The sequence below is a fragment of the Nilaparvata lugens genome, chromosome 3 (genome assembly GCF_014356525.2).
Source record: "Nilaparvata lugens isolate BPH chromosome 3, ASM1435652v1, whole genome shotgun sequence".
In the NCBI taxonomy this organism is placed as follows: domain Eukaryota; kingdom Metazoa; phylum Arthropoda; class Insecta; order Hemiptera; family Delphacidae; genus Nilaparvata; species Nilaparvata lugens.
This window is the reverse complement of record NC_052506.1, coordinates 95,959,806-95,984,228: the sequence shown is the minus strand read 5'-3', so window position 1 is coordinate 95,984,228 and position 24,423 is coordinate 95,959,806. Positions and strand designations below refer to the sequence as shown.

Below are 24,423 nucleotides of genomic sequence, written 5' to 3'. Positions count from 1 at the left end.
GGATCAGTTTGAATGAATGCAGAATCATTCAGTTATAGTAGTCTCGCTCGTATTCGCGCTGTAACTATGACACCTTGAGACAGCTCATGAAAGAGTGGCCATGAAGTATGATTGAATACAAAGTGTATGCGCCATAAAAATGGTGTGTCGCTCACCAGTGTCGCCAGTGTCAAGTCTAAATTTTTTCTTTTGAGGTTAGTGCAGGATTGAGGCCTATCATGAGTTCTTAACCAAAGTTGTAATATAAGAATGTAAATCTTTGTAAAAATACACCTGTGATATTTTTAAAATTTAAAAAATGTTCAAGTCTTTGGTGAGTTTAATTATTTCTTGATCAACCGTAGGTCTAGAAATTGCGAAATGCAAATGCAATCTTTTAAAACTAAGAATTTTTCCTCTTGAAAAATTTTACAAGATGTGTGAAAACCCGTAACATAAGCGTGACAGTTTGGCTGTAATATAATACTCGTAATAAGCGTTCACATTTCCAGCTCCCTTTACGTCCATTCTATAAAGCAAGTAAAAATCTCATTGATTAGTGAACAATGTTGTTAGTATAGATGTCATTAGTAATTAGTACATAGTCCTAGATCCAAATGGCTAATTGACATGAGCCTGTAGAGTATTTATGCACTTTTTTCTAATTATTGTGATAATTAATTACAAGATGCGAATCTCATAGATCAATAATTATACAATGGCTCATGAGTGATTCTTTTCAACCCAGGGGGTCTCTAGCTATAATCATAAAAATTAATCAACTAATAAATTAACAACTGTTTCAGTTGTAGACAATATTCAACATCATAAACATTTCATTAATCTCCAATTTCTTTTATTCCAAATTATCAATTATTATTTTAGGGTTTTTTGACTAAATTCTCAGTTATTATTTCAGTTTATCAGGTACAATAACTACCTATTATTAGCCTATTCAAATTGTGAAACACTCATTCATTCAAGATAAAGCATTAGGAATGCCCTATATACACATTAGTGGATCAGTTTGAATTAATGCAGAATTATTCAGTTATAGTAGTCTCGCTCGTATTCGCGCTGTAACTATGACACCATGAGACAGCTCATGAAAGAGTGGCCATGAAGTATGATTGAATACAAAGTGTATGCGCCATAAAAATGGTGTGTCGCTCACCAGTGTCGCCAGTGTCAAGTCTAAATTTTTTCTTTTGAGGTTAGTGCAGGATTGAGGCCTATCATGAGTTCTTAACCAAAGTTGTAATATAAGAATGTAAATCTTTGTAAAAATACACCTGTGATATTTTTAAAATTTAAAAAATGTTCAAGTCTTTGGTGAGTTTAATTATTTCTTGATCAACCGTAGGTCTAGAAATTGCGAAATGCAAATGCAATCTTTTAAAACTAAGAATTTTTCCTCTTGAAAAATTTTACAAGATGTGTGAAAACCCGTAACATAAGCGTGACAGTTTGGCTGTAATATAATACTCGTAATAAGCGTTCACATTTCCAGCTCCCTTTACGTCCATTCTATAAAGCAAGTAAAAATCTCATTGATTAGTGAACAATGTTGTTAGTATAGATGTCATTAGTAATTAGTACATAGTCCTAGATCCAAATGGCTAATTGACATGAGCCTGTAGAGTATTTATGCACTTTTTTCTAATTATTGTGATAATCAGGTACATGTTGTCGTCTAAAGTCTAGGCCTAATGACAACCATTATTGTCATCAAGATCAAGTACCTGGTCAGTTGCAACCTTTGTGATGGCTTTTGAATTATTGCACTGAAAATGGAAAGCTACATGTTATAATCTTGCTAATATAGTTCAGAAAGCATAGTTTCAAGATTACGAATGAGTCTAATAAATGATAATACCCTACAGTGAGATTTAGGCTCTTACGGTATTACTTTCTACTACTAGTTGGTCGCTAAATACCAACTATTGGCGGCCTTATGTAAAGAAAGCCACCAACAATGTAAGTCAAGTCATAGTCAGCTATTATCTTCATCTCAAACTAGAAAACGAAGAGTTGTAATTCTGACTGATAGTCAAGGAAAACCCCTAACCCAATTCCTACATGTACTTGATCACAAAGATTGTGATTTCAATGTGATCACAAGTGCCAAGATGAAGCACATAATCAAAGATGGCAAGGCATTCATAAATTATTTCACAAAAGAAAATTTCGACGTTGTCCTAACAGGCTCAAACGATTTGCATAGAGATGAACCTTACCAGCTAACATTGAGACAGGGAATTGATGCATTGACGAGCTTGTCAATTGATATAAACGTGATCTTCTACACAATTCCATATAGATATGATGAAACGGTTCTCAATGATAATATATTTCTTGCAAATTTTTTGATCAGTTTATTTGATAAATTTAACAAATGACAGTGACTGTGAAGGATACTAACCAAATTTTAAATATAAAATGTTCCACCCTTTACGGTCTACACTGTAACAAGCTGGGAAAGCGAATTCTCATGAAGTCAGTATTGGTGATGCACTGAAAGACGTTTCTGGGACTTCGACGGGAGCACAACACTCATCGCCATCGCCAGTATTGCGGCCCGTCAACCATGGTGACAATTTTACGCAAATCAATGCGTCTCGAGAGACATTCTTGATCAGGGAAAATTAGAGGTGAAGCAATTTATTAATATACTAAGGTCGTTTAATCTTTTTAATATGCACTATCATCCAACAAGAGGACATGCCTGAATTGATAGTATGTTCACTAATATTAACCACAAATCACATGTTTGTGACATTCTATAGACAAGATCTTATCTCAGATCATGCCGGAGTTCTAGTTTACATCTATCAGGATAGCCTTGTTTTCAAGGATGCATGTATGAAGAAGGACCAGAATACCCAACATTCTGTACAAGTTATTTCATTGTCCAGGTTAAATAAGCTTAGTCAATACCTTTCTTCTCTGGATTGGTCACAGATATTCCACGTATGGGATGCGAATGCGAGACACAAGTGTACAAGGTAATAAATGGTACACTCCTGAACTGAAGGCTATGAAATATCATATGTTAGTCCTGTATAAAACTTGGAAGTTCCAAGATAATCCTGAAGATAGTGTTAGATTCAAACAATTTAAGCAACTACATGCTGAAGCAGTGGAAGGAGCAAGGTTACTGGTTAGCATAATGATAAGTTGATAAAGGTGTCAGTTAATAAATGTAAGGCGGCCTGGAAAATTATAAACAATGATGAGTCGAAACAGAAGGATTCATCAGCTCGTTCCTCCAGAGACCCTTAACGATTTCTTTGTCAATGTAGGAATGAATGCACAGAATGTACAGTCTGGTAGGCTACTTCGTCATTAAAAATGGAAGAACTCTTGAACCCGATTTTTAAAAAATGTGATAGAGAACTCCCGGAAAACTACAGGCCTATAGCAATAGTTGCAATCATAAGTAAGATTATCGAATCATGTCTCCTAAAGCAACTGTATGCGTACTTTGTTGAGAATAACTTCTTGAACCCAAATCAGTTCGGATTTAGACCAAAGCATTCCACAACTATGGCGGTGGAAAAAGGTTGTTGATTTTATACTGGAAATCTTTGAGAAGCAATGTATGGTTGCTGGCAGTCTATTGGACCTGAGCCGAGCATTTGACTCCATGTCACACTCACTTCTCTGTAAAAAGTTTAGGTACTATGGTATTGAGGACAAAGAGTTGAATTTAATTGAAATCTTTTAGGTAATAGGGCATAGTTTGTGAAAGTGAATAATAAGCTACCCCTAGAACTGTAAAGACCGGAGTACCCCAAGGCTCAGTTTTGGAGCCATTTCTATTTGTTATATTTGTGAATGATTATAGCTGTAACATCCCATGTCATTCGGTACTGTACGCTGACGACACAGCAATCCTCAACTCTGGAACCAATCTAGGGAGTCTAACTCGCGACCTTGAGCTATCAAAGCATCGAAAGCATGGTAAACCTCTAATGGTCTATCACTTAATGAGACCAAAACAGAGAAAATATTATTTTTACTAAAACGCAGTCTGAACACTGACTTACAAAATTACACTCAATCAGTAAAATTACTTGACAGTAAACTTTGTTGGAATGACCATGTTGAATTTCTATGTAAAAAACTGGCTAGAGTCACATTTCTTTTGAAGAAACTCAAACTCCTAGTTACCACTGACATTATGCTAATGACATATTATGGTCTGTTTCATTCACATTTAAATTACGGCCATTGATTATGGGGGAACAGCGCCACTGCGAATAAAGTCTTTTTATGGCAGAAGAAAGTTTTACGATGCATAGGGAGACTGAAATGCAAGGAATCATGCAGAGAAACTGCATTGACGAGATCCATGTATATTTATATATGTGTTGATCAATAAAAACTATTCTATTCTAAGCTTCAACGCCAGCTAGGGGTCAGTATTGGCTGCCGACCTATGTGAGACACCAGCCGCGACGCCAAAATCTGTTGGTCGGACACTTGTTATTACCAAGACTAGTTCTTAAGGAATATGAGTCATAGTTAATTAAGTCAGTACCTGGTTAACCTTGGTTCGCTATCCTTGTCTGTCATTAGAAAAAGCATATAGTAGCTCAATCCTTATCCAACTCCGCACCGTTGCCAAATAATTTTTACTCTACGTGGACATTTTTATATTGAAAATATGCCATTTGATTTACTGAAGAAGCCGTTTGGTTGCACCAGCACTGTGAGGCCGAGTTGTCATGGATCACTACGATTCCGGAAGTCATTTCAACAGTCTAAAAATGTTCCGATACCATTCACGCACAACATCATCAATGATAACATTTTCTGAGTAAACTTGAATCATTTATCGGTAGATTTATGCTGAACAATTGCCTTTTGCTAAGTTTGAAAGTTTTAGCCGCATTTGAAAGAAAAATTCGGCATAGAATACTGGGACCAGTTAGAGATGAAGATGGTTATAGAAGGAGATACAACCAGGAACTCTCAGTGAACCTGACATGATTGGTATCATTAAAGGAAATAAAATGAGATGGGCAGGACATGTCCAGATAATGGATCCGGCAAGGGCACCAAAGAATGTACTGTACTACAACACAGTACAAGGAAAAAGGAATGTGGTACGCCCTAAACTCAGATGGCTGGATGCACTGGAAAAGGACAGAGAGCTGGGAATACGACGATGGAAGACGACTGCATTGGATAGAGAGAGGTGGAGACTGATGGTAGAGCAGGCCAAAACTCGACTGTCGAGTTGTAGTGCCACATAATGATGATGATTGCCTTTTGCTTGCAATAAACGAAAACTCCTATACAACTAGTACTTGACGGGAGACATGTAAGGCGGACATGTTTCTGGGTCTATATCTTGACAACAATTGACGGTCTGGCCGCACACCAATCACAGGGCGTTTGGTGGGGAAGACACGCTGTTCAGTTCTGTGAAAATAACTCTTTACCGCATGTCTGTATTTTACATGTGAAAAAATGTATTGAATGTATTCGGAGGTTGAATTTATTCTCCAATATTTTTCAAACCATAGAGTTTCCAGATCATTCCATTTGCATATCTAACAAAAAACCTACATACAAGTGGTAAGCGGAGCTTAAGAGAATTTTACAGTGTTCAGTGTCAAATAAATTTAATTGCTCTGCATTATTTTTTCTTAGTTTAGAACATTCTATTCTAGTCTACATAGAATAGAATAGAATAAGTTTTAATGTAACCGCTTCTGAGGTCTTCAGAAGCATTACCTCCGTCACAATATATGTACAGCAAATGTCACACATACAATACAATAATTGGAAATATACTATTCTAAAAGAACTACAATATCATGATATATTAATATCATGTCCAAACAAAGAAAGATATTAAAAAATATATATATATTCAAATATAAGATATTCTGGTCTTGAAATGTAATGCAGTCACACAAATAAAAACGAACAAACAGAAATGAAAAGTAGCAGTAGTTGATACAGTATTTACTTAATGTAGGTACCTCAACATAATATTAATAATTTTACAAAGTCCTAGCCAGTTCATAGAACTCCTGGAAAGTGTAAATGGGGTTACTGATTAGGAATATCTTCAGCCTCTGCTTGAAAACTAGATTTGGCAAACCTCTAAATTGCTCAGAGAGCATATTAAAAAGCTTCACACCAATGAATAGAAATGTTTTTTGCGTGCTAGAATACTCGTAGCGGCTGGTGAGCAAAGTAACTACCTTTAGAACATTAACACTGACACAAGTCCTTAACTTTCTTAACATAAATATTCCTCTATTAAGCTTTCCAGCGGTTTTATCAATGTGCCTGGACCAACTCAAACAGTTGTCCAGAGTGAATCCCAGAAATTTGGCTTCCTTTTCCGCATCTACCACCAGCAGTCTCCTATTATAAGTGAATATCAAATCTTGAACCTTGTTGGAGTTCACGCACAGCAAGTTTGAGTTGCACCACCTCTCAATTGACTGAGTCACCTCTTGTGCAGCAGCATTCAGGGAAGCCTCTGTTGGCGTGCTCAGAAACACACAAAGATCATCAGCAAAAAGATAACTCTTAGCTGGAGGGTCAACTATAGTTGGGAGGTCATTAATGTAGATTAGGAATAGTATTGGACCTAATATTGACCCCTGAGGAACCCCATGAGAGACAGGCAAGTACTGAGATTCTGATCCATTGAATGCAACTTTCTGAAAACGATTGCTGAGATATGATTCAAATCATCCTTATGGATCTGGACTGAAACCCATAGAATAAGAGTTTATCTAGTAGGAGTTTGTGAGAAACCGTGTCAAAAGCTTTCGACAAATCAAATAACTTAACCTGAGTGAAGCACTTATTCTCTAAGGAGTCCAAGCAATCCTTATAGAGATCCTCAGCAGCTCTAATTGTGTTTCTCCCCACTCTGTACCCAAACTGAGAGTTACTAAAAAGACCATTAATCTCAAAATAGTTTACTATTTGCATATTCAAAACACTCTCAAGAACTTTGGACACAGTGGTGGTTATATTTATCGGCCTGAAGTTATTTAAGTTGGATTTGCAACGTTTTTTATGGACAGGTAAGACTTTACTCAATTTTAAAGTCTGTGGAAAAACACCATCAATAATTGAACTATTCACTAAATTTATCAAAGGATCTATAATATAATCACAACCCATTTTCAGCATTTTTGGACTTATATACATCTGTGCTATTGCTGGCTTTCATTTTCCCAAGAACACGAATAACATCGTCTTTTTCAATCAATTCAAATTCAAACTTAGAAGAGGGTTTACAGTAACCAGAATTTAAAAAATCAATTGGACTACTTGTTGAATTCCTATTTTCAACCTCAGCAACAACTTTACTAATATTTTTTATGAAGAATTCATTGAACTGGTTTGAACTTAATGGACTATTGTTTTTCACCAACAATGATTACTAGACTGTTTTTAATTACATCCCAGATTGCCTTGCTTTTGTTCTTTGATTCAGAAATTATCTTGTCATTCTTATTTCTTCTGATACCGGTAGTCTCTAGTTTGTCCCTAAACTCTTTTTTGTTTCTCTTATATTGTATTTTTACGTCATTATTACCAGTAGCAAGGTAAGCGCTGTACAACAGATCACAGGTGTTCTTTATAGCGAGCAGTTCTAGATTGTAAACCTTACTGGGTTTGGGAGCAGTTGATTTAATTTTAAGTATTTTCAATGGAAAAGCTGTATCTACTATTTTTCAATGTATCTAGAAAGAATGACGTTTTCAATTCTAAATTATTCTCTACATACAAACTAGTCCAATTCATTTCAAATAAAATATTTTGGAAAACTGAAATGTTATTATCGTTATGTGCCGTATTGTCTTCGTTTCATTAATATTTCCTTTCGTCTGTTTAGTGGAGAGAGTATTCCTGATAACCAGACCCCAATGGTCAGAAAACCATGTTCTCACAACTTATAACTCAACATATAACTTGACTTGAACATTATAATTATGGTAGTCTAATTTATCTGATTGCAGATATCATTTGGAGCTGGATTCTACCTTGGCATCTTTTATGCTCAGAATAATGAGGTTAGTAAGGAAATCATTTGAGTAATTACTCGTACTGAGTCCTCCAAAGCAAAGCCAAATCTGATCCGAAAGCTAATCGATTATTGGTAATGTGCACCTTCAGATTAGTCCAATCCCAATTTGCGATAAGAATCATATAATTTGCAATTCGGCCAAATATAAAAGACGCTGGGACACCAAGTATGAGGAATGAAGCTGCCATTTTCTCTTCTCGCTCAATCAGGTGCCTTTAGTAAGATTCACTGTAAACTGTCAGTTTTTGTTCAATAAGAAGCATGAGTTGTGTTTATGAGGAATGCTGACTCGGAAGTGAATCTCACTATAATACTTCAAGGTCATTTCAGCTTTACACAGGAATTTTAGGCACAGGACAGTCTCAATAGTTTCATGCGTACTATACAAAACATAAGAAAATGTATGAATTCAGGGCTACTTATTTTTATTTATAAAATAGAATTATAGTAGGCCCACCCTTTTATGAATTTAATAAAATAATAGATAAAAAATACAATATTGGCTTGTATATTATTTTATTAATTTCAAAAAAGGGTATTATAATTCTATTTTATAAATAACAAGAAAATACAAATTACAGACACAAGAAGTGTCAGAATGTAATAGCAGTAATTTGAATCAATGCCCTGCCGTCGTCAGTCGTGGCCGGGCTGGCGTCACACCAGCTGGGTCGCCAAAGTCTGGTGGCCGGATGACAGAATCTGGCGACCCCTCTGTTTAGCAAGACCTACAATTACTATTGCGTCTGAGCGCAATGGTAATGGTTGAGCACAATAAGAACTAATGCCCCCCCGACTCGCTTCGAAACTTGACGAGTCGAATGTAATATGAGCCTCAAGCCCATGTGCACCATCTCGGTTTGAACAGAGAAAGATCAGCTGTTCGATTCAGCTGTTTAAACCCGGTATGAAACATAATTAATAAATGCGACCTTATCAGTGATCAGTGACGGTAATATTAGTTATACATAGTACTATCTATGTTGGTGGAGACAACCGATGTTGTCACTGATTAACCTGCTTCTAAACGAATAACCTTTTTTATCGATGACATGGCGAAGTTTGGACAGTAATGTCAACTCTACCACTTGAACCTACTAGTATCCAGAGGCTAGCTTCACACGCTTTCGGTTTCATTCGATTCGGTTCGGTTCGGTTCGTTACCGAAAACGAATGAGACTTTCATACATGTCAGGTTTTAATTCGTACGGTTCTAATTAGGTATTTTCTTCTCAAACACAGCTGTGTTTGGATTTTCACAGTTCATGCTGGTATATTTAAATATAACAGCTGGTGTTAAATTGTAAGATGTTATTTCTTGAACAACAAAATTTTAAGTTAATTAAAAATTGTGGATTATTTGAATAGTTTCTTTTTGATTATGTTAATTTTGGATGTTCAGAGGTATTATTTTTTTAATAGAAAATTTGGTCCTTGTTGACACATGGTATATAAACTTCATTTCTTCTCTCCATTGATGAAATCATGTAATATTCGTGGAAAAATGAAAAAATAAAATAAAAATTCTCCCCAAGTTTTAATTTATATCTTTCATATTTTTTCAGCAAACTATTCATTGAGAAAAAAATGTTTCTGTGAACTAACAGAAATGAATTGACCATATGCTTTTGACTTGGAAAATTTTGAAACAGATAATCACGATATCAGGTTAAAATAAAAACAAAAAAGGCAAGCGTATGTTAAAGACTTTGTTTTTCCTGTTTCCCTAGCAACGAATTCGAATATAATGAAACCTATTCGTGTCGAGGGGGCATTCGGTGCTATGCGGTACCGAATTCAAACCGAATAATCGTTTCACACTTATCAGAATTTGCCGAAAACGAACCGAACCGAAAGTATGTGAAAGTAACCTCTCGCTAGCAACGAATTGAAACCTGATGGAATTTATTAGAGTCAAGTGGGCGTTTGGTTCTATGCGGATTCTATTCGGTACCGAATTCAAACCGAATTACCGTTTCATACTTATCGGAATTTGCTGAAAACGAAACAAACCGAATGAACGTGAAACTAGCCTTAGTCGTAGTGAGGGATCATGTTGGGACACTGGCTTAGTGAAATTGAGGTCCCGGGTTTGATCCCTGGGCGGGCAAGATATTTAATGAGCCACTCTTTTGTTTTGGATACACGAAGTTGTTGTTTCCTTAAGTCATGTCAGAGGTCCTGAAATTGATCAGGTGCGACCTGAAAACGCTGACACTAGACCTGAGCCATCCAGATTACTCAATATTTATTTATAGTGAGGAGAAAATAGCACTAAGAAGTAAAATAAGTACATAAAGCAAAGTGAAGAGATTAGATAAAGCAAACTTTTCAATAACCTAAATTTATTATCAACTAATTAAAATAACCACAACCTCTTGATTATTTTGAAATAAAAATTAATCTTATCCATCGATGTTAAACCGTCATAAATCTCTAGTAGGCCGATTTCTAGATTTCACTTTGTGTCAAAAACGTATGAGTTTTCAGAATAGAATCTAACATTAGCAACCCAAATACGGTACCGGTACTTTAGTATCTGATATTACTAGGATCTAGGAAAATTTCAAATTTGTTCATCTGTCTATTATGTGGAATGTTCAAATTGGCGAACTTTCTATTACTATTAATTACCTCTCATTTGTGGTTGTAAATGATTCTATCAAAATCGTTAAATATTCTCAAGATCTCGAGTACCAATTATAGCAAGAATAAGTAGATTTATCTAATTGAGGTTTTTTGCGTTCGGAATAGTGGTGAGAAGAAAACGTTAGATGCTCATACATCTTTATGGATAATCAATTCGTTAAATAACATTGGATGTAATCTAGAATTGGCACGATTAAATCTGTATTTTATTGAAATACGGATTCTATGGATTTTTTCAGGTCCCAAAACTGGATAGCCCAGCTGTCTTATGGGAAAAGGCTCTCTCTTACTTACAAGAGAATATGGAGAAAGAAAAGGATTCAGGGAAAGGAAAGTGAAGTTAGAATTATATTTTACCACAATCCTGGAATTACTAGTCCAATATATAGATGAATCTGGAATATTGAATAAAATAATTTTATTTCAATATTAGATCGTTCCTATTTCATGGATGTATTTACATACTATTGTTTTTTTTTCGAATGAATTCAATAAAATTGATCATCTTTCTTTTTTCTATCACTATTGAGAGCAAAGAATATAAATAACTTTACGTCAAAAGACAATTATTTTTCCCAGTGACCATTTTCACAAAATAGTATGTGAGAATATTCAGAGGTGTTAGAAAAACTTATCATTGAAAGATAAAATTATGTACAGTAATAATCTATTCAAAAACTTTTATTCAGCAATTTATTATTGTACTTCTTACTGCGTATCAATTGTTTAGAAAAAAGTTTTTTTTATTCAAATTCTCGTTTCTACTGGTTTTCATTAATCTGCTCACCTATTCGAATTCAATATGTAATAAAGCCTTTGTCTATTAATAGGTTGCTAGAGAATTGCATCTTATTGATTAACTCTGCTGATTCTATGTTACAAAGTGAATTTCACAAAATCTGGAGAGTATATCTGTCAAAAAATACTAATAAATGAATAAGATACCATTTTATATTGTCTCATTATTTTTAAATCTGATCATTAGATTATTCTGCAATTTTTAGGTTGCTTGGATTCCTGTTGAAAAATCAATATTTTTCTTTTTCTATTTGAAAGCGTAATAGAATCTGACATTAACTCTTCTGGCCTACATTCATGTAATTTTTAGGTCCCATTAAAAAAAATATATCAAAGACCTAGAAAAATGAGGAATTGCTGCACTGGAAACTATAGGGATGTTATATCATAGACAAAAGATGGTGATACAGACAATTTTACATTGTCTCTGGTTAATGTTGTCTATCGATCAAATAGTATGGTCTGAATAAAATAAGTCTAGATTTGCACTACCAATCGACCAAGCATTGTGAGATGATCTCACAAATTTCTATTAATCTCAATTGATTTTGTTTTTAAACCTAGGCCTAACAAGATGTAGCGTTTGAACTAACTGGTTTATTCTAATAAATTTACTTCTCATAGTGAACGGTTCAATAAACTACTTGTCTATTCAGATTTCTTACAAATATAATCTGCTGATTCACAAGCTTAGAGCCAAGCCAAGCTGTTTCTGTACAGGCATCTTGCACTTGTGGCGGACGAGTCGGCACGGCAGAAAGCTCTCAGATTCCCCAAACGTCAACCCAATCAGCTGATAATCAGCCAATCGGAGAGCTTCCTGCACTGTCGATTTGTCCGCGGCAACAGCAAAAACGCTTCATGTGGCATGCCCCTAAACCTCAATAACTCTCCACCAACTCTCACAAAACTCATACATACCTTGAGTTAATCACTGTTTTTGAGAAAATGATTCAATAATAATATATCTTTGATAGCTCAATTTGAAGGTAATAAAATTCCCTTTAAATAATGTCTTTGAGATAAGGGTTCTGTAGGTTGCATGGTGTTTACGTTCTATTGCAAATTAAAAAAAAATACGTTTTTAGAATGCATCAATTCAGATCGTTATCTGATAATGCTGCATCATTTTTCTGCCCCAATTGAGAAGGCAACGTAATATTATGTCAACGTCAATAGGCCTACTGTATGGTTACAACATGCCATACATCGAGTTAAGCTATGGCAGACCCTTTCCTGGATGCTTCATTTATACAAATTAAATATTAATTTGTATAAATTGTATTTCAAGTTTCAATTTAGATTATATCATCTAGATAATCTAGAGAGTATAATCTGTAGATTATGTTCTATTTACTCTGATACTGTACTCACATTGCATAAAGCATAATGACGGGAGTTGTGAAGTCTACTTTAGGTTTTACCGTATAAAAAATGTAGCATAAAGCTGCGTACACATACTCGTGCTTCCAACCCGCACCGAGCACGCTCCTCCCTCGTACCGCCCACGTACCACCATCGCACAGCAATCGCTCCGCCTCCGCTCTCTACTCGCACCGATCATGAACTTTACGGAAGATGGTAGATCTTCTCGCGTTCCCCGGTCGAACCATTGTTGCTCGCCGGTCGATCATCAATCGCTCTGCTGGAGTGACGTTCGGTCTTGGAGCGGAACGAAAGTCTGTACGCACCTTAAAGGATTGATGATCGACCGGCGAGCAACAATGGTTCGACCGGGGAACGCGAGAAGATCTACCATCTTCCGTAACGTTCATGATCGGTGCGAGTAGAGAGCGGAGGCGGAGCGATTGCTGTGCGATGGTGGTACGTGGGCGGTACGAGGGAGGAGCGTGCTCGGTGCGGGTTGGAAGCATGAGTATGTGTACGCAGCTTTAGATATTATGCTATTTTTTTCTATAGTTCTACTCACTAATGATGATTATCTCAATATCTACCAAAATAATTAAAGGTTGTAGAAGCTTCTTTTTTCCCTGATAAGATATCTGTCAAATTTTCTCAAACGTGTGACCTTATTAATTTGTCCTTAAATTGCAAAATACAGAGAAGCAAAGGCCTAGCAAAGCAAATACACTGGTGAAATATAATATATGTTATTGAAATTTTTTTATAAATTTTTAGAATACAGACAAAAAATGATAGGAACCAAAAAGCCTTATGTTACTTATACTGGAAGTCATAATTAAATTCAACAATAAATCATCTATACTTCTATACTAATGTCTATTATTGTGTTAATTTTTTTTTAAACAATGTACGGTACTTGAAAATTTCTACAAACATTTCATGAAATGTTCAGTTCATAAAAGACATTCAATTGAAAAAAGCAAATGAAATCAACTTTGATAATTATTATCAACACTGTCACTTTTATAAAATCTTTGTAACTATTTCACTTTCAACGGAAACAAACTTCAAAGGTTCACTACAATAAAAATCAATGCAATATAATAAATTACAAATCAATATCAATCAAATAAAAACAAATCTCTTACCTCTTGCACTCATAGCCACTGTCGCCAAGCTATGTCTACAACTTCAAACTTTGCACACAGCGCTGAGTTTTCGAAAATACGGGAGACATGAGTGATGCCTTTTCACCTTGCTGTAATATTGGTGAATTCCAAGTCAGCACCAAAAGCTCCCATAACATTAATAGAGAAGTAATCTTTTATATTCCCGTACTCTTTACTATCCGGAGTTGACGGACATATAATTGGTATCGGTATATTGGTTTCGTCTACTCCAGAAAACCCACATTTCATGAAAAATTTCTGCTTCGTTTTACTTGCAAAGTCTCCTGAAGGCAATTTATATATTCTTCCCTCAGTAATAATAATGTTTTATTCAAGCAATAAATTTTTTTATTACAATTGCATTTGAAAGCACAAATTATGTAGTGTCTCTTTGTGGATAAATTTGCAAGCATTGGCCTCTGATACAATGAGAAAATCACCAATTTCCCAATGAAGTGTCCCTTCAGCAGAAAACCTTAGTGCGATTAATACCATCTTCCATTTTGTGATAAGCTTGTGGGGGGTTACGTGAGGTTGTGTTTGCCCAGTTAAGTATAGAACTTAATTTTAAATCCTACCCTCGGTGAGGATCTATAATCGCGCTGTTTTGAGTTCTAAACTTAACGATTTTTGATAAATCATTGGCTCGGTAAGAGGCGAGAATCTAATTCAATTCCTGCACTTATAAGTACTTTACTCGGAAAGCGAAATTATAAACTGCCGAGTCTAACGTGATTTCTAAACTCAAGAGTCTAGTTATTCGTGAAGAGTTGCCTTTGAAAATAAATAAATAAGTCCCCGACTACGTAAACACACTAACTCGGACAGCCAATTTCCTGACTACAGAGTTTAAAGCCGGGTAAAATCTAGAACTTACAAATTCCGAGCTCGGAAACTGGCCCTCAGTGTTTAGTAAGTCCTTGATGTTCTAAAATCGATCATTAACATTCACTCATACAAAAACCGCACAAGATCAACTTTAAAACATTGTCATTATTATGAAATCTGCTCCACTTTCCGCTAGAAACAGTACAATAATCTTCAAATTTCATCTAAGAAAAGTATTACGATCTTGGAAAGTTTAATGAGTTCACAATTAACATATATTCGTAAGAAACAGTACCAAATCAAGTTTAGAAGATTGTCATTCTTATGAAACTTGTCCCACTTTCAGCCAAAATCAGCAGTACAAGATATAATATAAACTAAAAACAGTATTCCAGTTCACAAATTTCAGCTGAAAACACTAACTTTAATGTCTGAGTAAGTCTTTAATTATATAAAAGTTCATTCAATCGTAGGAGAACCGTACCAGATCCACTCTGATATCCACACTATCGTTCTTGTGGAACTTGTAGGTCGCCGGCAGATTGTACCTGAGTTCCGCGACCACCTTCACACTAACCCCGGGCATGTTCCTGGCCAAACTCACGATATGAGCTCGGGTCGAGGTTTTGTGCAGCGAGTAGAGCGCCGTGCTCGCCAACTGCAGACCGGCGGTCACGAACCGGACATCGGCGCCTTTCTGCCGGGTGCCAAACGGCGGATTTGTGACAACCGTGTCGAAGCAGGAATGGAAGCGGTCCGGGATACCGGCCGTCACGTCGCACTGCACCGCGTCGTAGTTGCCGATCTCGAAGTCGTCCAGGTTGCGTCGGTACACGTCCAGCGCGTCCGCGTCTATGTCGAAACCTGCAAACGATATCACATTCATTCCAAAACTAATAAATCAGCAAAAATTACTTCACAGCCTCAGATCCATTGATCGATCAATAAAAATCAGATTTATCAATTTGTCCCTAAAACTGATAAATTGACAAACATTTCTCCAAGGTCTCAGATTCTTAGGGCTATTGAAATATCGAGATAGGTAATATATCTATTAATTGATTAAATGGGTGATATTGATAAAAGTTTCTTTAAAACAGAGAGGCATACACCTATAATCATTATATCAATAAAATCAAATCAAGTTTTATTTTTTACATCAGCCTATAATGAACAGCATATAATGATACATTGAAAAATGTCAATGATATACAGAGTATCCCACGATGCCGTGACCATACATCCGGCAACAGCCGAATACCATCGATTCTACATGAATAAAAAATATAAATCTCAGTATCCTTTTAAAGGAATTTTGTCACAACATGTTTCGGACACTAATGCCATTTTCAAGTAAAAGGGTACTGAGATTTATATTAAAATTTAATTTTTAATTTTTCTGCTCAAAATTTTCAAGTTTATTTTAATATTATTGAACTTTCGGATTGTTTAGTGTTATTTCCGGCTCTTATCAACCCTTCGAAATTCAAAATTCATCAGTCATATCTCGAATACGTATTCTCTGAGTGTTAATCTTTGGTGAAAACAGAAATTTTAAACTTAACCTCACTTTGGACTATTTATGTGCCAAAATCAAGGAATTGATGAAGTTTTGGGCAATTGCCTGTTTCTCTTTCCAAATATCGTGTTTGTGACTGTTCTAATAAATAAATAAATAAAATTAGCCCTAAAGAAAAAATACAATTCTACATGAAATTTGCAACAAAAGATGTTCAGTAAAATTCTATTATATCGACCTTAGTTTTCGAGATATATAGATTTTGCTATATTTTTGAAAAACGTCAATAACTAGAAAACTACCTGTCGAAATATAATTCTAATGATATGGTTGGGAAGAGGAAAAAATTTCCTATAAAATGCATAACATTTGTTCCTTTGTACGATGTTCTTGAACTTTTCATATTGTCCAAATTTCATGAGTGCTAAAACAGCTGATCAAATAACTTTTCATTATTTTTGTTTATTATTCAAGATTAAAAACATTTCTAAAGGTGCGTACAGACTGTCGCTCTGCTCCGCAACCGAACGTCACTCCAGCAGAGCGATTGATGATCGACCGGCGAGCAACAGTGGTTCGACCGGGGAACGCGAGAAGATCTAACATTTTCCGTAACGTTCATGATGGGTGCGTGGGCGGAGCGACTGTGGTTCGATGGTGGTACGAGGGAGGAGCGTGCTCGGTGCGGGTTGGAAGCGCGAATATGTGTACGCAGCTTTATAGTATCAACATATTGCCATTTAAAAGTATAAACTCAACCTCCCCGATTAAAACATAATTGAACATAATCTTTTAGGTTATTTAGACGAATTGAAATCCACCCAATCTGAGATGCTCACCCTGTCGTGGTCGACGAAGGCATTCACGCACAAACGAAAACCCAGCTTTACAATTTTCTAGTTATTGAAGTTTTCAAAAAATATCGATAAATCAGTATATCTCGAAAACTAAGGTTCATACTTGACATTTTGTGAAGCACATTTCATGGAGAATATATGGTTTTCGGCTGTTATACCTTTTTTGGGACACTCTGTATAAATATATCCTTATAATGCAAATATTGATGTATAGTTAATTATTGACGGATGACTCACCCACACAGTAGCCACTGCCCAAGATGGCGGCGCCCACACTAAGCACCCCGGCGCCACATCCGAGGTCAGCCACCATCTTGCCTTCGATGTCGCCATACTGCGACTGCACCGAGTGCAGGATGCAGGCTGCAATGTGCGGCGGCGTCGTGTACTGCTCCAGATGCACTTTCAGTGCATCGAATGCATCCACCTGCTGCAGCTGCTGTTCCAGATGCTTCAGTTTCATGCACGCCATGCCAGCTACTGCTAAAACATACACAATTACATTGAATTGAATGCGTTTTGTTCATTTTCACATTAGGGACTGCGTATTGCATGTTAAAATACAAACTAATAATATTAGTAGTCAACTGGTTTTTAGAATAGGAAATTACAAAAAATATTGCCTTGTATTTTCTCATGCAACAGGGCCTAGGTTGTAAAAAGACAGCTAGGCTAATATTTGTTCATATCAATATTTCTTCAATTTAATAAATGATCAATCAATTTCATATTTGAATCTTTGGTCTATTTTAATGATCGTGGAAGAAAGAAAAAACTTTCATTAATGTATTGATACTGTTAAGGTGCGTACAGATATACGCGCCGCGAACATGAGCAATTCATTTTTAATCAACTGACTATATCTGTATTTTTACAGAAACGGGATAAGATATAGATATAAAAAGCTTGGCATCAGCTGATTAAAAGTGAATTGCTTATGTTCCGGGTGCGTAAATCTGTACGCACCTTTACAGTATAATAACAATATATTAAATCAGATAGTTTAGTTCAGTTTATCTTTCGCCAAAAAACAATACCTACATGTTTTGTGAAGATTTGTATAAATCTAAGGGTACAAACAGAAGGGAAAAGGATTCAAGGATTTTCAACTATGGTTGTAGTAGAAAATCCTTCCATTCGTAACAACCGATACTTAATATATTATTAACAATTGATATACGAATAATAAATGACTTCTTAATTCTTCCTTCTTTATTATTCTCTACAGATAATCTTCATCTTAACCTTCTTATTTTTAAACAAAATTCTTTTACTCAAGTATTCAAGAATTTAATAATAAGTTCCTATTCTTTACTAATGCTGTATTAAAGCTTTTATTCAATAGTTTATTGCGCAGATTTAATTTCAGTTGAAAGAAATGCTAATTCTATGCGTAGATTAAGTAAAGTCGGTTGCAAGTTTCAACAAATAATAATGTTACCTTTGAAAACTCACCAGATCCAATCAACGAAAGCAAACAGTTGGCGACTATTATTCAGGCCTTGTTATTGTCGAAATGAGGCTCCACGAGCAGAATTATTCAGGCCTTGTTCACACAATTATTCAGGTCTTGTTCACACAATTATTCAGGTCTTCTTCACAGAATTATTCAGACCTTGTTCACACAATTATTCAGACCTTGTTTACACAATTATTCAGACCTTGTTTACACAATTATTCAGGACTTGTTATTGTCGAAACGAGGCAGCACGGGCAGAATAGCGTTGCCGAACAGCGAGTCTTGAGGCACGAAGAAGCCGAATGACTGAGTGTTGGCATGCATCAGCGCGGTGCGCTGTGCTGAGGACATAGCTGAGTGCGCATCTGGCGAATTGGGTGCCTGTGAAAAAAAACACAAAAAATAAGTCACAAATGATAAAGAAATGTGTAACAAAATATATAAAATGAGTAACAAATTATAAAGAATTAGTAACAACTAATAAACTCCACCATGTTTTGATAGTGGAGCTACGAAGGTAGCTGAGTGTGTTAAAATAATGCATGTATCTAAATGACTCTGCTTCCTTCAACCTTCTTCCATTCCTTGTCGCTCCACTATGTTCTACCACATTTGAGTACATGCATTATTCAAAAACGCTTAGCTGATTCTCTGATACACTCTACCTTCACCGCTCCTGTGAGTTTTGACCCAAGGAAATAAGCACCAAACATTTTCAATGAATCATTCCATATTTGTTGGAGCAAGGAAGTTCGCAATCGATCAAAAAACACAAGTTTTGAAATAGATTATTATCGCATTCGATATATAACAATAAATTGCATTTCAAAAACGTGTAAGAAAATCACCGTTTGTAACAGATCAAGAAGTATATTTTTGAGATGGAATTATCAATTTAAACAAGAATCAACAATTAATATTATATCAGATCGACCGGGATAACTAGTACCTTTTACCTTTTATACCTAATTCTGCATCCTTTACCCATAATATGGGATCAATGGCGTCAAAAACATGAAATACAATACACAAAATACAAAAACATACATAAGGCATGTTTAGCAAGACAGCATTTCCGATAAATCATCACTTATATATTCACTAACACTGTAGTACGCCTTGCTTTTCAAGTGCTTGGATACAACTCTCTCGAACGCTCTTAAATCCAACTGTTTTACTCCTGTAGACAGCCTATTGAAGTATCGCAATGCCGAACTCCTGAAGCACATCTGTGATCTCTGAAGGCGTACTCTGGGAATATTAATCAGCTCTCGATGTCTGGTGTTATGTTCATGCACATAAGTCCGAGTCAACATGTACTGCTGGTTCTTCTTGACATAGCCTACATCAGACAGAGAAGTAGGAAGTGACAGATCACTGTTAGAATACCAAGTTTAACAAAAAGGGGCTTGCAGTGTGCGCGATAATCGCTTGCGGTGATGATTCGGGCAGCCCGTTTTTGCAGCTTCAGTATGTCCACAACCTTTGCTGAATGACCCCACATGAGTAGGCCATAGGAAACGTGACAGTGGAAGAGCGCGTGATACACCATGACTAAATAGGCCTCAGTCACATGACCCCTCAGCTTCAGCAGCAGAAAACAAATTCTGGACAGTCTTGTGGTCACATGCTGAATATGGCTGGCCCAGTTGAGTTTATTGTCCAGAACAAAACCCAGCAGCTTGACAGGGTCTTGATCACCAGGAAGGTTTCTTGACAAGCTGCAGATGACATGCTGGGTCTTGTTTGCATTCACCTGGAATCAGTTTGCCAGGAACCATGAAGTTGAAGACCGCAGATGTTCAGCTGACATCTCCAACACCTTCTGAAGGTCACGGCCAGATGACATCAATGATGTATCATCCGCAAACAAGAGCGTTGAACCATCACTGTCGAGGTCGTTTATCATAATTATAAATAGGATCGGTCCCAGGATTGATCCCTGGGGTACATCGTGGCTCACAGGGAGTGGACAGGAATAAGCTCCACCCAGAGATACCACCTGCTGCCTCCCAGCCAGATAGGACTCCATAATGGATAGCGCTGAGTCCACTACACCATAGTAGCGCAGTTTCTCAATCAGGATGCAATGGTCAACACAATCAAAGGCTCTGCTCAGGTCGCACAAGGTCAGCTCCAGAGACTCTCCATTCTCAAACACTTGTCCAATACGTTCAGCCACTTTATTTACTGCATGAAGAAAGAGGAAAATTGGCAACAAAGCCTACCTATCATATGCAGTGATTTTATAACGTGATATCACTATAGAAACGACTATGAGGCAAATTGGCAATGTTCTGATATAGATATAAATACTAATAGACATCACGCAGTATTCTCATCTACAAGTACCTGATTGAAACTATAGACCTTATGGAAATACAGCAATAGACTGGCTTCTCCACACATCAGTGTAATCACTTGTCAGCTGATTTATGATGAATAATTCTATAGTCTGATTTACTGCTCTATTAGTATCTAGATATAGTTAGCCTATAGTTGACCGAGCGAAGTGAGGTCTAAGATTCAAGTCGACGGTTTGGCATTTCTCTTAATGTTTGAATGTTTAAATGTTTATATGTTGCGCATTTACGGCGAAACGCGGAAATATTTTGCATTTCAAGGATAATATAAAAGGAAAAAGGAGCCTCCTTCATACGCCAATATTAGAGTAAAAATCAGACTATAGAATTATTCATCATAAATCAGCTGACAAGTGATTACACAGATGTGTGGAGAAGCCAGTCTATTGCTGTATTTCCATAAGGTCTATAGTTTCAATCAGGTACTTGTAGATGAGAATACTGCGTGAGGTCTACTGTTCACAGAACTACTAGTATAACATAATGTAAAAAAAATCATGCGGTCATTGGAGTAAGTCCAATCAAGAATGAAGCCAAGATAGGCCTTGAAGTAAACGAGTAAAAACGAAATATATTGACATGGAGATTAGAGGACTGAGAGATCTAGGAATTACCAAAATAGGAGAAAGCACTTTTGAAAAGGTTACAAGATTCACATATTTAGGAACGGAAATTGACTGCAGAAATATCTTTGGAAATCAAACGCAGGTTAATGCTTGGCAACCGTGCGTAGCCTATTTTGCAAATAGCAAACTGCTTAAGCCAAAACTCCTTACTAGAAACACAAAAATGAAGACTTACAGAACGCTTATAAGACCAGTTGTCACATATGGATGTGAAGCATGGACGATCCTGCAAGAAGACTGCAAAGCGTTACTGGTGTTTGAAAGAAAGCTGGTTAGGAGGATCTACGGACCATTACATGAAAATGGTGCTTGGTGAATAAGAAAGAATGCCGAAATAGAAGCTATCTTGCAAGGTAGAAATATTCTCAGGTTTGTCAAGGCAAGAAGAATAGGGTGGCTTGGCCATGTTGAAAGAATAGCCGAAGAACGAATACAAAAAGGAATGCTATATAAGAAACTGGAAGCTGTAAGAAAAAGAGGGAGGCCGAGCGTTTGATGGATGCAGGATGTGGAGAGAGACCTGAGAGCGATAGGAGTGAGAGATTGGAGGCGAAAGGCAGCAGACAGAGAAGCTTGGAGGCAGATTGTGGAGGGCCAAAGCCCACACCGGGCAGTAGCGCCAAGATAAGTAAGTAAAAAAATCAAAGTAGGTAGGCTACCCTTTTCTCAACATTATTTTATTTCTCACAACATGTTTCGACTTATAATGCCATTTGAAAAAGACACTCACTTTTCTTTTTCCACCGCCCTCTATAGCAGATGGCTGTGATTCTTGTTATCCTGATAAATCTGATCTGATATCAATAGCTTATTTAATTATTGGAATAAATATATTTATATTCTCAATTGAGATTTTTTAGTTTATCTTATTTCAACACAGCTACAAGCAGTTTGGCAACGGGGCAAAGTTAGAAAAGAGTAGAGCTATCTGGATTATCAGAACAGACAAGGATTTCAAACCAAACATAATCAAGTGCTAAATTATAATAGAATGATTCTCAGGTCAGCATTGTTAGATGGAAAATGAGTATTGTTAATGCTTTAGTCACGGTACTCACAATATTTCCCAAACTCCCGACCTGCAAAGCTGGTGTGACAGGTGTTGAGCTTGAATTAGTGACAACACCCTGCTTCAACAGCATCTGCTTCTTCTGCAGCTGGAGGTCCTCAATTATCTTCCGGTTTGTCAACTCTGCAAACAAAAAAGTCCGAAAAGAATTGAATTGAACTGAGCTTTTTCATTCAATTTATGAAACTTTCGAAGGTTTTAAAAACTGATGGCTAAGGGCAATAAGGGAGAAAATGAAGCTAGCCTTCCGGAGAATAGTTTTATTATAATCAATATTGTGACTGTATCAAGCTGTTTGTGATACTTAATTCCATAACGCTTGACTCTTAACTTGAATATACATTGTATCTAAACTCTTATTCAAGTTATCAAGTCAAACTAAAAGAGATGGTAGCAAAAAGATTTATTTCAACTAAAGAAAACCGATTTAAATATTGGAAAATAACAATTTGATTCCTTGAGGTGGGCATTCATTGACCTAAAATAACTAATAAAAACTGTTTAGGCTACTTCTCTTTGTTGAAAAATTGGTTTCAGTTGATATTTTAGCAGCTAAGATAATTTTTTGTCTAGAATTTAACCAAGTAATTGTATATTGAAATAAGACAAAGAAGTCACTTAACAAAGACGGATTTTTACATATTAGTAAACCTATCTGGTACAGTAAGAATAATTATTATTCCCATAATTTCCAATGGGACTATTCAACTTGCTCACTTGGTTTGGCTAGGTAGGAATAGCCTCGTTAGAACTATCTAGAATTATGTTTTCACTGTACCGGTCACTGACTAATACTGATATGTGGAGATCCTCCTTATTAAACAATTAATTGATAAATAGTGGTTTTATTATTCAGACCCAAATTGACTTAGAAAACAAGTTCTGTTTGTATGTAAACACACCGGTAGCCAGGCTGACGACTCAAATAAAACACAAGCCGAACATCAATTTCTGATGTTTTCTAAGTTAATTTTTACGGGATTGCAGATAATTACTTTGAGCGTTTAGAGAAACATCAAGTCAAAAGCTATAGTCTTATTTTATTTAATATTGAGGTTAAGAAAAATGACTAACAATTATATGGCTTAAAACTCACATTACACAGTTATGGGAAGTTATAAAACAAATGATAGAGTCAATTTTTGTTGTCTAGAAACTCATTATTAATAAAAACAGATTATTCTGTAAAATAGAACATACCTCTCGCATTAGTAGGTGTGGAAAATGCCATTCTTTATTCACCTATCAATTTTGCATTTTTGTACCTACTTGAAAAGCTTGGGATTGAGGTAAGGGTTCATGTAAAGAGCTGAATAATTTAGACAACAGAAAGTACGATAAATAAATGTGTTTTTTTTTTACAAACATACAATAACTACAATCAACATTACTGTAATTTGGAGGTTATTTTTTCGTGACGAGATCACGTGATTCGAGCTTCCACACGTGCCACTACTACAAACAATAATATTCCCTGCGCTCAAATATTTCCCACTATTCTTCCCTGTGCTACAAGCTTGAAATTGGCGCGTAACTTCAAATAATGATTTTGCACAAAAGTTAGTTGAATTTTAACCATAATGTCAAGAACCAATCCGAGAAGCTCTCTTTTCAAAAAAATACATCTCTGATTGGTATACTTACTTAGGCCTACTTGTATACTTGTATACT

General features: G+C 36.1%; 2 protein-coding genes across 7 annotated transcripts; one reads left to right on the top strand and one right to left on the bottom strand.

The window, feature by feature from the left end:
- Positions 1–107: 107 nt before the first annotated feature.
- LOC111057360 lies at positions 108–11,651 on the top strand. 3 transcript variants are annotated; one of them, XM_039425169.1, is made up of 3 exons: positions 108–313; positions 7,983–8,036; positions 10,939–11,651. In XM_039425169.1, exons 1-3 carry the CDS (start codon positions 299–301, stop codon positions 11,035–11,037), a joined length of 168 nt encoding a protein of 55 aa, XP_039281103.1. In that variant the 5' UTR covers positions 108–298; the 3' UTR covers positions 11,038–11,651. The 3 variants fall into 3 exon arrangements, with proteins under 3 accessions (XP_039281103.1, XP_022200479.2, XP_022200478.1); XM_022344787.2 differs by lacking the exon at positions 108–313 and adding an exon at positions 1,110–1,192; XM_022344786.2 differs by lacking the exon at positions 108–313 and adding an exon at positions 1,175–1,311.
- Positions 11,652–13,606: 1,955 nt separating this feature from the next.
- On the bottom strand, positions 13,607–24,217 carry LOC111057358 (rRNA N6-adenosine-methyltransferase METTL5). 4 transcript variants are annotated; one of them, XM_022344783.2, is made up of 5 exons: positions 23,953–24,217; positions 22,742–22,875; positions 18,691–19,075; positions 17,473–17,715; positions 13,607–15,723 (listed from the first exon to the last, which is right to left on the bottom strand). In XM_022344783.2, the coding sequence occupies exons 4-5, from the start codon at positions 17,705–17,707 to the stop codon at positions 15,323–15,325; spliced, it is 636 nt and encodes a 211-aa protein (XP_022200475.2). In that variant the 5' UTR covers positions 17,708–17,715; positions 18,691–19,075; positions 22,742–22,875; positions 23,953–24,217; the 3' UTR covers positions 13,607–15,322. The 4 variants fall into 4 exon arrangements, with proteins under 4 accessions (XP_022200475.2, XP_039281101.1, XP_039281102.1 ...); XM_039425167.1 differs by having other exon boundaries at positions 17,473–17,718; positions 18,677–19,075; positions 23,953–24,186; XM_039425168.1 differs by having other exon boundaries at positions 18,677–19,075; positions 23,953–24,186.
- Positions 24,218–24,423: the final 206 nt, after the last annotated feature.